The 14,636-nt window shown below is 25.9% G+C and overlaps 1 protein-coding gene across 6 annotated transcripts in view; it reads right to left on the bottom strand.

Moving 5' to 3' along the window:
- LOC126895300 (uncharacterized) overlaps window positions 1-14,636 on the bottom strand; it is a 33,549-nt gene that overhangs the window by 1,435 nt on the left and 17,478 nt on the right. For 4 of the 6 annotated variants that reach the window (XM_050667024.1, XM_050667026.1, XM_050667027.1 and 1 more), the window contains 5 exons: window positions 10,629-10,670; window positions 7,682-7,720; window positions 7,562-7,609; window positions 5,783-5,818; window positions 233-307 (listed from right to left, as the gene is read on the bottom strand). In XM_050667024.1, the coding sequence (XP_050522981.1) occupies window positions 233-307; window positions 5,783-5,818; window positions 7,562-7,609; window positions 7,682-7,720; window positions 10,629-10,670 (240 nt within the window). The remainder of the gene's footprint in view (window positions 1-232; window positions 308-5,782; window positions 5,819-7,561; window positions 7,610-7,681; window positions 7,721-10,628; window positions 10,671-14,636) is intronic. The other 2 variants (XM_050667025.1, XM_050667028.1) reach the window with 1 other exon arrangement.

Genomic DNA, 14,636 nt, shown 5'->3' with positions numbered 1-14,636 from the left:
CTACTTACACTAAATTTTATCTATATGAATTAAATTGTTTTTTTATAAAAATTATCGTTACTCGAATCGCCACCAATAATCATATTACAGAATAATATTGATCAGATGTGTATGTGCGAACTTTTTTACTTTATTGACTTATATCATTTTAAAAATATTATTTTAATATTAGCTAATCTTAAGTTTCAATCTCGTCAGAATTTATGAGTTTAATGAACATTTGAATACTTACATCATAATTATCAAAAGACGACGTACTATAACTTGACGTCCTATAATCCGAAGTACTATAGCTTATGTTTCTACCCTGAAATTATTATATTTATAATTTTAAAAAAACATAAAAATGAGCATGTTTTTATAGTTATCTTATATATATATATATATTTGTATAGTTGCAGCCACCGACTAGCAACCATCACTCTGAAGATGGACTCTGCAATGAGTCCGAAACGTCAGAACTCAACTGCAAACATGGATATATCCTCAAGCACTTCAAGCAATATATATTTGAATTAAATTTTAATTGAACATTTCATAAAATACACTATTATGTATATAAAATAATCAAATAAAAAAAACCCAGCACAGTGGGGTCGCGGCATAGTGGGGATGTTGCATAGTTGGGTCCAGTATAGATTTAATCTGACAGTGATTAAAATCACTATCATAAGAAACGCTTCGATGCAAATCAGTAGATAGTGTTTAATTCTAAGAAATTGGTGGATAATTACAAAAGCTACATTATCTGCTAGTTTCTTATTAATACCCTGATTAAGATAAAGTATGTCGAATGAAAAAGGGATTATTAAAAAATATTATTTCTCATAAAAAAATTGTGTTGATTCGTACACTTTTCAATGAGTTATAGCATTATAAAGTTAAAAATGTAACCAACCCAACCCAACATCAACTCCTATTTCCTTAATTATATCCAGATTAGTAATTATTTTAATTATATATTATATAATTTTTATAATTAATTATTTTCAAATTATTATTGATTTTTAATATGTTAAAAGTAATCATTTTGAACCTACTTCTTTTTGTTCTTTAAAGTGAAAGTTTTAATAAAAAAAAAATGAATTTATTACCATAACTTTTAACTCAACTTGCAAGTTTGAAATAAATATTATTAAATAGAAAAAAATGAAATTGGTAGATTATTTCAAAAACAACAATAACACTTATTCCCTTAATTTTACCCCGATTTATAACTATAATATATGAATACATAATAATTACAGTAATTAAATTGAGTATGAAAGTGGTATTCAATAATATAATATTGTAATTTTTACGGAGATATTATAAAAATAAAAAGGAGTTGTATATTCATATACTTTTAATGCGTATACAAATTTAAAGGAATTTATGCAATACTTTTTAATAAAAAAATTTTGTTACTTATGAATAAATACACTAAACAAAAGGAACTTTCATCAGAAAAAAAATATACTTTTCTAAATAAACTTTTCGTGATGTTTTCAAATGTGCAATTAAACTTTTTCTATTACTTCTAAGTTTTAATATTATTACTTATTATTAAAAAATAAGTATTTACATATAAAAAAAAATAATTAAGAACAAAAAAAATTGTATTAAATTAATACTGATTTTGATTTTTAATATGTTAAAGGTAATCATTTTGAACCTATTTTTTATTGTCTTTTAAAGTGAAAGTTTTAATGAAAAATACCTTCTCAGCTTCGCATCGAAGCTAAAAAATGAATTTGTTACCATAACTTATAGTTCAACTTGCAAGTTTGAAATTGACATTATTAAATTGAAAAAAATGAAATTTTTAAGATTAATATGCAATCTGGAAATTTTATAATTACTAATTACAGTACATTTGTCAGAAAAATTCGATTTTTTTACATTTTTATCGTAATAGATAACTGAAATAGAAAGAATAGTAATCATATCCTAATAACTTTTGGTGTTTAAAAAAATTCTGCAATTGAAATATTCAGAACTTAATTAATTTTAATAATTTACTTTAATTAAATGAACCAATCAAACCAAAGTAGTTAAAAAGATTTACTCAATTGAGCATATTATCAAAAATATAATTATAATTGTAAAACTCCATCGTTAACTTCAGGTGAAACTAAAAATCATTTTTTTTTTAAATTTATGATTTATATAGCAAAATATTACTAAAAAATTTGGCATATTATAGACTGGTAGTAGCACACAGAAATAGAGTTAAAAAATTAATAAATTATAAAGTAAAATTATTTACTTTTGTAGTTGAATACTTTTATCATATCAAATTTAATTCGACAATAAATAATTTAAGAATATTAAAAATTAATGATTTTAATTGTTTGTATGGACAAATCTAGTTAAGCTACTTTTTATTTGAATAAGGAATATTTTTTTGATTTTTAAGAGTAATAACTTAAACTAATCATTAACTTAAATATCATAAACTTAAATGAATCATTTGACGTATCGTTGAAAAAAGTAGGTCTAGTGAGGGTTGGCAAAATAAATCGTAGCCAGAAAAAGAACCACATAGTAAAATAATATTAACATGAATATCAATTTCTTCTCACGAGGGGAGACTATAGTGATAAGATCCTTTATATTTATTGAAATTATTGAATCTAAATGAGATAAATATCAAATGATTTGAAAATTCTATTCTAACTCAAAAAAAAAATGCAAAATTTTAGAAGCCACAAACGGATTTGAACCTCGTACCCTAGGCGTTAAAGATCAAGGTGTTACCCATTCGGCAACTATTCGTTGATTTTTGTTGCATGATAAAATTGGCTATTTAAGCTAACTCAAATTTAAAAATTACTTTTTCGACTTTAAAAAAGTAAAAAATGTTAATAAGTATAATATCATATGTCTTATGAACTTTATTCTATGTCAATGAAATTATATAATATTCATGAAAGTCAGTTTATTCCCCTAATAAAATATTTTAAAATAAAATAAAATACAAAACCTAGAATTTTAATAAAAAATAGCATATTTTTAAATACGGTAGCCTTTTGCGCATAGAAGATAGGTCGTCGGGACAAATTTTTTTTTTTCATTTAGTAGTACATAAAATAAGCTTTAATTTGATATATGTTTAAAGGACGCAGTATTTCCGGAACATTTTCAAAAATTAAGTTGAAAAAGTTAGTTTTTGTAAAAAAGTTGCTATTTTAAATCCCCCCTGTGAGCAGAATAAGTGTTAGATTTTCAAAAAAAAATGATATCAAATGAAAGAAAATTACCTAAGGTTTCAATATAAAGAAATATTATTTTGATTAGTTAATATTTGAAAAAGTTATGGCAGTTTTAAGTACAAAAAACATCGTTATAAAAGGTGATTTTTATCGCAAATATTACATTTTTTTTATAATTTCGACAGCCATTTGCACATAGAAGATAAGGTGTCGGGACAAATTTTTTTTTTTCATTTTATAGTACATAAAAAAAGCTTTAATTTGATATATGTTTAAAGGACGCAGTATTTCCGGAACATTTTCAAAAGTTCAGTTGAAAAAGTTCTATTTTTTATACAATGTTTCAAAGTTTGAACCCCCCCTATATAAGGGGAAATTGTCTAATTTTAATAAAAAGTATGTCAAATGGAAGATGTACTTATAATGTATTTAGAAAAAAAAAAATTGTGCTGATACATGCATTTTTCGAAAAGTTATAGCATTTTTAAGTTGAAAATTAAAAATTGAAAATCGAAAATTTTAACACAAAAATAGTGTTTTTTTAACTACGGCAACCGTTTACATGCAGAAGATAAAGTGTCGGGACAAATTTTTTTTTTTCATTTTATAGTACATAAAATAAGCTTTAATTTGATATATGTTTAAAGGACGCAGTATTTCCGGAACATTTTCAAAAATTAAGTTGAAAAAGTTAGTTTTTGTAAAAAAGTTGCAATTTTAAATCCCCCCCCATGAGCAGGTTAAGTGTTAAATTTTCAAAAAAATTATATCAAATGAAAGGAAAATATCTAAGGTTTTAGTTTAAAAAAAAATTATGTTGATTTGTTGATTTTTGAAAAAGTTATGGAAGTTTTAAGAAAAAAAAGTGAAAAAAATGACAAAATTTGTCGATTTTTAAATTTGTAATTTTTTTGGATATTTCCCCCATTTGCGGGGAACGAGGGAAAATTTTTAAATTTTTAAGGGTAATGTCTTCAACTAGATACAATTTGTGATCTTTTGACGTATTGTCAAAAGAAATCGGTCCAGTGAGAGCTGAGAAAAAGTAGTGACAGTCACAAAAAAAAAAAATAATAAAAAAATAAACACATCATGGTAAAATTAATACCTTCTCAGCTTCGCATCGAAGCTAAAAAATAGGAATAACCTACAGCAGAATTTAGTAATACACCCTTGTTCTTAACGATGACTATCATAATGACTTCTAATTCTTTTTTCTCGTCCTTATCCTAACTACTAGGGGTCCGCCACCTTTATCTTAAACATTCACTTGGTACGATCTTCCGCATTATCTACGCACACATCATCCGTCCTCATATCACTTCAATTACATTACTCCATCTCTTTTTTGGTCATATTCTACCTCTTTATTTTTCAACATTCATTTCCATAACTGTTCTTATATCTTCCGATTCCTTTCTCCTTATAATATGACCAAATCATCTAAGTCGATTTTTCTCATCTTATCTACGATTGACGCTACACCTATACTATATCCTCAAAAGTTTATTTTCATCTATTTTCAAGCGATTATATCTTGTAGAGAAAACATTTTTCAACAGACTTCGTGCATAAAAAACATCTTGAAATAGCTTTAAAAATTTGGAAAAATTATTATTATAATATAAAAGTACAACCTACGTCGCTTTTATGGGTGAAAGTTAGATATAAATTTCTAGAATTAAAAAAAATTTAAGGCAAGTAAAAAATTATTATTTTTAAATTGTTATTTGGTTTACTCGGAGATGATTTTTATTACAATAATTTTTTTTTAATGCCCCAATGTGATTATAAAAATATTTCAACATCACGGAAGAATAACTTTTTTAACTTTGAATTACCTTTATCTCAATAATAATAAGTTATTTTAAAAAAATTAATCTTTTTAAAATCCCATAAAAAATATTTAATAAAAGAACACGAGCCCTAAAAACCAATTTCTTTTCAGAATTTGTCCCACTAGGGGTATTTGTCAAAAAATAGCTTGATTAAAAATTTAAATAAATTTTCACTTGATATTAATGCATAGACAATGGAAAATTTTTTTTGTATTTTTCTTATTTATAAGACCTAATTTAGCATTGATCTACTAACAAGAATGTAGGTTATGAACATCACATTTGTTCACTAATAAAATTTATCATGTCACTTTATTTAATGAAGGTTTTTTTAGATATGAATACATATACAACAGACTTAACGGTGTTCAAATAATAAGTTCATTATTTATTTTTCTTTATAATGTTCATGTCATTTTTCTAAAACTTGCTTTTCATATTTGGTAATTTAAAACGCAATATATCTTTGAATTTTAAAAACAGAACTTCTGGGTTTGTACCATTGAATTTGCTTTGAAATTTTTTTAAAGAATATAATAAAAAAGTAATTTTTTGTTTAATTTACCCTAAGGTTTATAGATACAATAGAGAAATATTACCCTAAAGTAATATTTCTCAAACACGATACGGCTATCTTGTGTGTATGTGCAACAAATTTACTGTATTAATAATTCCATAAAAATATTAAATTTTTTTTTCCAAATTATATTTCTATTATTTAAGATTTTAAATTTTTGTTTAGCTAATTACTTCGTTAGTATTGAAACTCGATGCATAATCTGTTGTCTGAAATATTATTTTAAGCAGCTCATAAATTGTTAAATAACTGATATAATTTTTATAATTTAGCTTCAATGTGATACGTGAACATATTGGTTTTAACATGATGTAATCTTTTGTGAGTGTGTATTTTGCCATATTTTCTCAAAAAAATTTTCTCGTTACTGTAAAAGGAGGGGATCCCCTTAAAAGTTTTTTGTAATAAAAAATTTTAATATTTTTTTAAACTTTTATCTTTGTTGCGAAACTGTAAAACATTTATATTACATTAATATGTTTTTTTATGTCTGTTTATAAAAATAATCGGCTCTCATTGATGATTTATAGGTAACCCGTTTATTATAACCTACTCAACTGATTACTTTTTTTAGATACAAATACTTCTTAATTTATCAGTTATTATTTTATTTATTGGTTTTTCCTTTATACCATTATAAGAGTGTCAACTTTACTTTTTCAAACAATTTCCATGCACAATTAATACTGCTACTGATACTGATGTAATTAAGAAAATTAAAGTAATAACTAGAGTTGAAGCATGGGTGCTTCTATTATTATCACTAGAAGTTTCTTGGTTTCATTTCCCCCCCCGCCCGAGTACAAACAAAAAGACTTAATAATTAATAAATTAAGAATTATATAATGTCTCTAAAAACAGTAAGAATATATTCATAAAGTTATTTTTATTTTGTAAGTAATTGAGTGGGTTATGTTAAACGGAGTACAAATTTAGTTGAAGTAATCAGTTACAAAAATAAAAACAGTACCCTTAATTTTACGAAATTAGAAAAATGTCTTAAAACTTTATATGCACAATCGCATTAAAGCATTTTGAGAGTGCTATTAACCACTATCAGGTTTCAATCTATACTGGTCTTCATTATGTCATGTTCTGACTGTACTACATTTTTCAAAATACAAATTGTTAAAAAATGAAATTTTCTGTTATGTTTTTGTTTATTAATTAATATCACATCGAAGCTAAGAGATTATTGTAATAAATTAAACTTCATATCATTTTTAATGATATCAGATTTTATAAAATTAAGCCTTAATAAATAAGAAGTGTCAACAACATTTTTCTTTTTAAAAAGAACTAAAAAAAAACAATTTTTTAATATCGTTAAATAAATCAACTCATACTTCATAAAAAAAAAATGTATATATTTTAAGTTTACCTATTATGTTATATATCTCATTCAATAATTACGTTTAAAAGCTTTTAATAGAATAGTATTAAGTTTAAAATGAATCTTCTTGTTAATTTTTTATTTTATTTTTTTTACAACTGTTGGGTTGGTTAATCCCAACTGGATTGCTATATCCTGGGGAAATTTAATTTCAGTAGTTTCCCGTTGCCTTCTGAACTGGGAACATGGTGTTTTTTTCGCCACCGCAGAAATGCACGCGTGGTCACCCATCCGTTCACCTACGGTGATAGGCGCGGCTTAACACTAGAGTTTTTTCAACAACTAGTGTAACCACCATGTCACCTCACGCCACAAATTTCGTATGAAAAACTATAAATATCATTAGACGATTTAATAAAATAAAAATATCCGATAATTCAATTATTGATCATAAAAAAAGCAATTTTTTCAGTTTCATAAAACAAAATTAAGAAGTCCTGCACCCTTTATCTATTAAGGCTTAAAAACAAATATAATTGTAAAAAATGGTTGTACTATAGTATGTAAAAAGGTAAGTCCATATTAATAATAAATGATTTAATTAAAATTAATTATATACATGTCCAGTCACATGATCACTCGAATAGGTTGGCTCTAATGTGTTTTCCTAAAACATCAATAAAATTGTATTTAGAAAAATTAAATGACGTATTACGATTTACTTATAATCAATACTTACATTAGGATATTCTGTAGCAGGTCGTGAATTTCCACAAAGCTAAAAAAATCATAACATATCATTTAATCTTAAATATAGAGACTGTTTGGCGAGAGCGCCTTTATTAAAGACCTAGTGGATCAGCTGTTATAAATACCGCTGAGTACATATTACGTGATAACTGATTTCTAGCGTCGCCTATCCCTCGCAAACCAGCATGGCAAATCGACAGGCTACGCGTCAGTTGTCTGCTGTGTACATTTCTCGGTCTGTACAAATATTTTTATGTGTCACCCTTTACAACAAGCGCTTTCACTGGCTTGTCTATTTTTCGGTCATCGTGCGCCATAATTTTTTGTACAAAACAAGTACTAAAATTATGGTGCACCATTGTGCTCAGTCTTAAAGGCGTGCCCTTGCACACCTTCAGTGATTGAAACCCTGACCATTACTGAAGAACATCTACGTTACATACAAGTTATACATCTTCCTTGTAGCGCTTAATTATTTTCGGCGCCTTTTTGCGTTTGTGCTGAGCATTTCCATTACCGTGGAACCCACATCAGTCGTCAACGAGTTTTAACATCATTAATACGATATCTCATACAGTCTGCTCAAATCTATCATCGACTTCATTTATTCAGTTAAATTTTGTATTTTGCTTTGCCAGCCATTAGTATTTAAGACCCCTCGCTACTCCTTAAATTTAAGATACTTATTGGTGAATCTTGTACTCTATGTATTTATTTGTTATGTAATTTTTGTTTTCGCGTCATTTATTGGATGTTAGCCGACACCCACTCGGCATCCAATCAGGTGTGTCCTCTCATCAGCTTCTTTAGTTAATCGTATACAGGCTTAAGATAAGTTGAAAATCTAGTGCAGTGCACAATTAATTGTCTTACTGCTTCGTACAAAACAGAGACAAAAATAAGAAAATTGTTTTTTGAATAAGATTAAACGCAATGGAATATACATAATAAATATAAGTAGTGGTACGGAGCGACCCACCCTCACAACATTTGTCTCAATGTATTAAAATATTTGCTAATTATTAATAAATGTATGCATATTCTTATAATAATTTCTAAGGTATAATTTGATAAAATTAAAAAATATTTTTAAGACTATTCATACTCAATTTTTAGGCAAGTTGATTAAACCCAGATTCCACTCATCGGGATTTTTACTCTCAACTATTCTCAACAACAACATTTTATTGTTCTTGTATATTTATGGCCCAGTTAATAAATTAAACAATGTTTGTATTATAATTTAGTAACATAAATGCATTTTAGAAAAATCAGTAAATTATATTATACTTTGTTTATAATTTAAATCTATATTCCACTCCCTTATGTTCTAGATAAAATATGATCTCATATTTTATTTTAAAAAGTAAGGAAACAGAAAAGAAAAAAAAATTTTTTTTAAAAAAAACAAAACATTATTTGTTATAGCCATAGGTTTTTTTGTTCCAAAAATGTTTAATATTTTTTATTGCTTTTATTAGTCCATTAAGGACCATAGCAACGTCCCCCTAGGGGGAGGTTTTCTTAACCATTTATACTGCGTGATTAGTCCGTCGCCGGAGAATGGGATGGTGACTCCAATAACCCAACTGATCATCGTTCGGCAAATGAAGCCGCCCGTGACCGAGTTTTGAACCCGAGTCAGTGCGCGTCAAGCACTGCCGCGTTACCGACTCGGTCACACCGTCCCAATTTAATAATTGTAATAATTAAATATGTACAGCTGTCTCGAACGAAACAATAATAATTTTCGTTTCGATTCGCTAGACAGTAGGACTTTTAAGTATTAGATTACCGTCTTTCCTGAACCCTATTTACATTCATTAGAGGAGTGGATGAGAGGGCTTACCTTGGGTAATTGCACATTCAACAAATGACGCATAGACGTATAGAGATTATGTAGATAACAAAAACAAATATATTAAAAGTTCTTTAATAATTTATAATTAAAAATCGTAGAGGGTCCTTATAACTAAAATAGCTGACGAACAAAACAGCAAAGATATATAATAAAAAATTGAAAAAAGACTGTACTGTTAATAAAGTAAAATAGATAAATGGTGAATAATAGCAGTAAAAAGTATGTATGTGTAGAAATGCTGAAGACGTGAATGATGACATTGGTCCAATGATGAGGCAACGACTATACAGATTGACGAATATCAAATATATGTGCAAATAACCTTGCGCGTCAGGATATTACGAGTCTTCGCCAGATACAGGGCAAATAGAGACAAACGATATCGGATGAAGAATTAGTGACTCCAAGAAGGGTAGTTGTTTAAGAGGGAAATACTTCAGTGACGGATAGGCCCAACCTTTAATTGGTCTCAACTCAGGTCGCAATAGGACGTGCAATATACAATAAAAATATGATGCACTGTGGCCAAACATTAGCATGCATAAGCGGAAGTTCTTGCTGTGTACATGGAAAATGTTCAATATTTCCCGTTGAGGAATAGCGATGGATTGTACACGGCATACTATTGACAAATTATAAACTTAAGATTATCTTGATAATAAAACAATTATTTAAATTACTTTCTTTTTAAAATCAACATTTGACCTAATAGCCCACCAATATGTTTGATAATGTTTTATGTCTAAAAATAATTAAATTATATAAACTCTAAATAGTCGTTTAAAACATAAGTCGTGAATAGATTTGCATAAATAAGTTTAATTCATATTTTATTGCTCGCGAGTATACAAAACTGACAAGAAGCAATATCATGTTAAATAATGTTAAACAATCTTACTGAATTTTAAATTTCTGGATTTATATTAAGTATATAATTAAAATTATTTTTTTCTTAACTAATAAACGACTTTCTAGGATTTATTGTGAATAAAAAAGGTTATCATTTTAAATATTAGAGCAATTTGGGTATGTATTTTAACTGGATAAAAATAATTAGCTAATTTTAAACACTTACATCATCAACATTGTTGTAACCCGGTTGTATTTTTCCGTTATTCTGGAAAAATGAAACAATATACTATTATATAAAATGATATTAATTTTTAAAAAAATTTCTAGTGAACCCTCTTAAGGTTAACTACAAATTGTTCTAATAGGAATTAAATATTAGTTTTTATTTTTAAAATAATATATTTAGACATATATATATATATATGTGTCATATATATATTTTAACTCATTAAAATATTAAAAATTTATTAAAAAGTGCAACAAAAAATTTCATGAGTTAATAGCAAAAGTTAATAATGTTTCAAATAAATCGAATTAATAGTTAAATCTCATTAATTTACTGAGTTAAGGTTAACTAATACAAATATTAATAGGCTTGTAAAAATATCATAGGGGTTAACATTTTTGGGAATCTAGGTTATTTTCAAACAAAAAATTTTAAAATATCATCTTCTAAATGTTTTTAGATGTTTTAAAATATTCGTCTTAAATTTTTAATTGATCTATAAATACTTTTTTGTAAGAAAAGTGCTGAAAAGTAACTATTTAAAAATCTTATTTTTTAGAAACAAATTTTAAAATCACTCTTTTTGTGAATTCCAAAATTTTAATATTTATTAATAAAAGAAAATATGTTGAATATAGGATTATTTAACTATTTGATTAAAACACATGAAAAAATATTCATATATTTTTATCTTTGATGTGAAGCTGAAAAGGTATTTTCATTTTATAACTTATTGCAAAATTAAAAAAAAATATCTCTAATAAAGTAATATCAGGTAAAAAATTCTGTCGAGTAATAAGGCCTAAGCAATAAAAATCCAATTTAATATTTTTTAATCGGTCACAAATATAGGTAGCTAACATTCGAAATGGCGTCTCAAACGCGATATCGCCAGTTCAGAGTCATTCATTGTGTGAAGCGGTTTTGCTACACGGATAACAAAAATATATCACATAATTATGCTATTTTCCATTGTAGATTTCTATTATTTCATACTTTTATGACTTTTTATTTTAAATTATGTATTATTTAATTATTATTATCTATATTATATTAAATTATGTCATGGTTCGAATTATATTATCTGTATTTACTCACGTAGTTATTGAAGCATAAATTAAAAAATAAAAACGTGGAATTTCAAATATAGAAGCACAGACTATGAAAACAGATAAAATCTCTTTGATTGGCAGCAATTTCAGTGGTTTAGGCCGTTATGAAGTTTTACATTATTGTGCCAATATTTTACAATAATGTTGTACAATTCCTCATCAGTTACAAAAATTATCAACGATAAGATAATATGAAAACATTTTTACATTTTAATTACTTGAACGATTATTAATTATAATTGCTAATGTACTTATTTCTTTTTAAATTGCATTTTTTCTTATTAAAAATATAATTTTAAATATTAACTTTTATTATGAATATTCTGTTAAATTTGTAGTTTTGAGTAATGTTTGTTATATCATTCATTTTTTGCCAACGTTTAGTTAGTTTTATCAAAATTATAAAGTTGTAATTTCTGGCAGGTATACCTGGATTGTTATTATGATGTATAATCGGAAACAATTTTTTAGAATGTAGTGCTGTTATTTGTTTATCAATCAAGTCAGTTATATAATATTTATTCGTCTATGATGGGAAATTGTAAAAATTCAAATAAGGTTTGTATATTAAATTAAACAAAAAAACAATTAAAAAAAACGGTAGCACAGTGGGGTCGCGGCATAGTGGAGACATTGCATAGTAGGGTCCAGTATAGATTTAATCTGACAGTGATTAAAATCACTATCATAAGAAACGCTTCGATGCAAATCTGTAGATAGTGTTTAATTTTAAAAAATTGATGGATAATTGCAAAAGCAACATCAACTTCTATTAAAATAAAATACAAAACCCATAATTATCATACAAAAATAGTATATTTTTCAATATGGTAGCCATTTGCGTATAGAAGATAGATCGTCGGGACAAATTTTTTTTTTTCATTTTGTAGTACATAAAATAAGCTTTAATTTTATATATGTTTAAAGGACGCAGTATTTCCGGAACATTTTCAAAAATTAAGTTGAAAAAGTTATTTTTTGTAAAAAAGTTACTATTTTAAATCCTCCCAGTGAGCAGAATAAGTGTTAGATTTTCAAAAAAAATTATATCAAATGAAAGGGAAATATCTAAGGTTTCAATACAAAAAAATATTATTTTTATTTGTTCATTTTTGAAAAAGTTATGGCAGTTTTAAGTACAAAAAACATCCCGATAAAATGTAATTTTTATCGCAAACATTACATTTTTTTTTAAATTTTCGACAGCCATTTGCACATAGAAGATAAGATGTCGGGACAAATTTTTTTTTTTCATTTGATAGTATATAACATAACCTTTGATTTGATATATGTTTAAAGGACGCAGTATTTCCGGAACATTTTCAAAAGTTCAGTTGAAAAAGATCTATGTTTTTTACAATATTTTAAGTTTTGAACGCCCCCTATATAAGGGGAAATTGTCCAATTTTAATAAAAAGTATGTCAAATGAAAGATGTACTTATAATGTATTTAGAAAAAAAAAATTTGTGCTGATATATACATTTTTCAAAAAGTTATAGCATTTTTAAGTTGAAAATTTAAAATCGAAAATCGAAAATTTTAACACAAAAATAGTGTTTTTTTAACTACGGCAGCCGTTTAAATGTAGAAAAAAAAGTGTCGGGACAAATTTTTTTTTTTCATTTTGTAGTACATAAAATAAGCTTTAATTTGATATATGTTTAAAGGACGCAGTCTTTCCGGAACATTTTCAAAAATTAAGTTGAAAAAATTAATTTTTGTAAAAAAGTTGCCATTTTAAATCCCCCCCAATGAGCAGGTTAAGTGATAGATTTTCAAAAAAATGATATCAAATGAAAGGTAAATATCTAAGGTTTTAGTATAAAAAAAAATTATGTTGATTTGTTGATTTTTCAAAAAGTTATGGAAGTTTTAAGAAAAAAAAGTGAAAAAATTTCGAAAATTAGCGATTTTTAAATTTGTAATTTTTTTGGATATTTCCCCCATTTGCGGGGAACGAGGGAATTTTTTTCAATTTTTAAGGGTAATGTCTTCAACTAGATACGATTTGTGATCTTTTGACGTATTTTTGAAAGAAATCGGTCCAGTGAGAGCTGAGAAAAAGTGGCAACAGACATAAAAAAAAAAAAAAACACATCATAGTAAAATTAATACCTTCTCCGCTTCGCATCGAAGCTAAAATTTTTTATCTAAATTAATATATTATTAAATAAATTAATACATTAGTAATAAATTCATGATTATAAATGAATAATTATAGCCCCCTTAATTTGTACTCGTTTCAGGAAACAAAAACAATAAAACTGGATAGGCCAAATTTAAGTTGGTCATAATTTACATTATAAAAACTAAGAATTACATAATTTGTATGACTAATTTAAAAATTTATATATATAGGTATTAAAAATGTTTGATTTGTTTTTGTTTACAACAAAAGTTGCCATTTTTTGTTTATATTTTATGAGTAATGAATCTATAGGTTTACTTAACATTAAAATTAGTTGATTTTGATATAGTTTTTATTGTTATATTTCAAATTTCCTTTAGATGAGCCTTATTACCCGAAACTATCTTATTATTAAAAATGCAATATTTATGCTATAATATAGAAATATGCGAGTTTTAGTCATTTTTACTGAATACTAATATCTATTTTCTACCGCACTCAGATAAAAATCTGTTTATATTTAATATATTACATAAATATCATGTATGAAAAATTATATGATAAATTGTTATAATTAAATAGAAGTGTAAAATAAATTAAATTAAATTAAAAAAGAAAAAATTCCCGTTATCAAAGGTATATTTCAAATCTTGATAAAATTATTAGTCCCTCAAATTTATCAACTGGGGCTAATGACCTTTTAGCTTCGATGCGAAGCTGAGAAGGTATTAATTTTACTATGATGTGTTTTTTTTTTTTTTTTT

This window comes from Daktulosphaira vitifoliae, unplaced genomic scaffold, assembly GCF_025091365.1.
Source record: "Daktulosphaira vitifoliae isolate Bord-2020 unplaced genomic scaffold, ASM2509136v1 Scaffold_1, whole genome shotgun sequence".
NCBI lineage: Eukaryota > Metazoa > Arthropoda > Insecta > Hemiptera > Phylloxeridae > Daktulosphaira > Daktulosphaira vitifoliae.
This window is presented reverse-complemented; position numbering and strand designations above follow the sequence as displayed.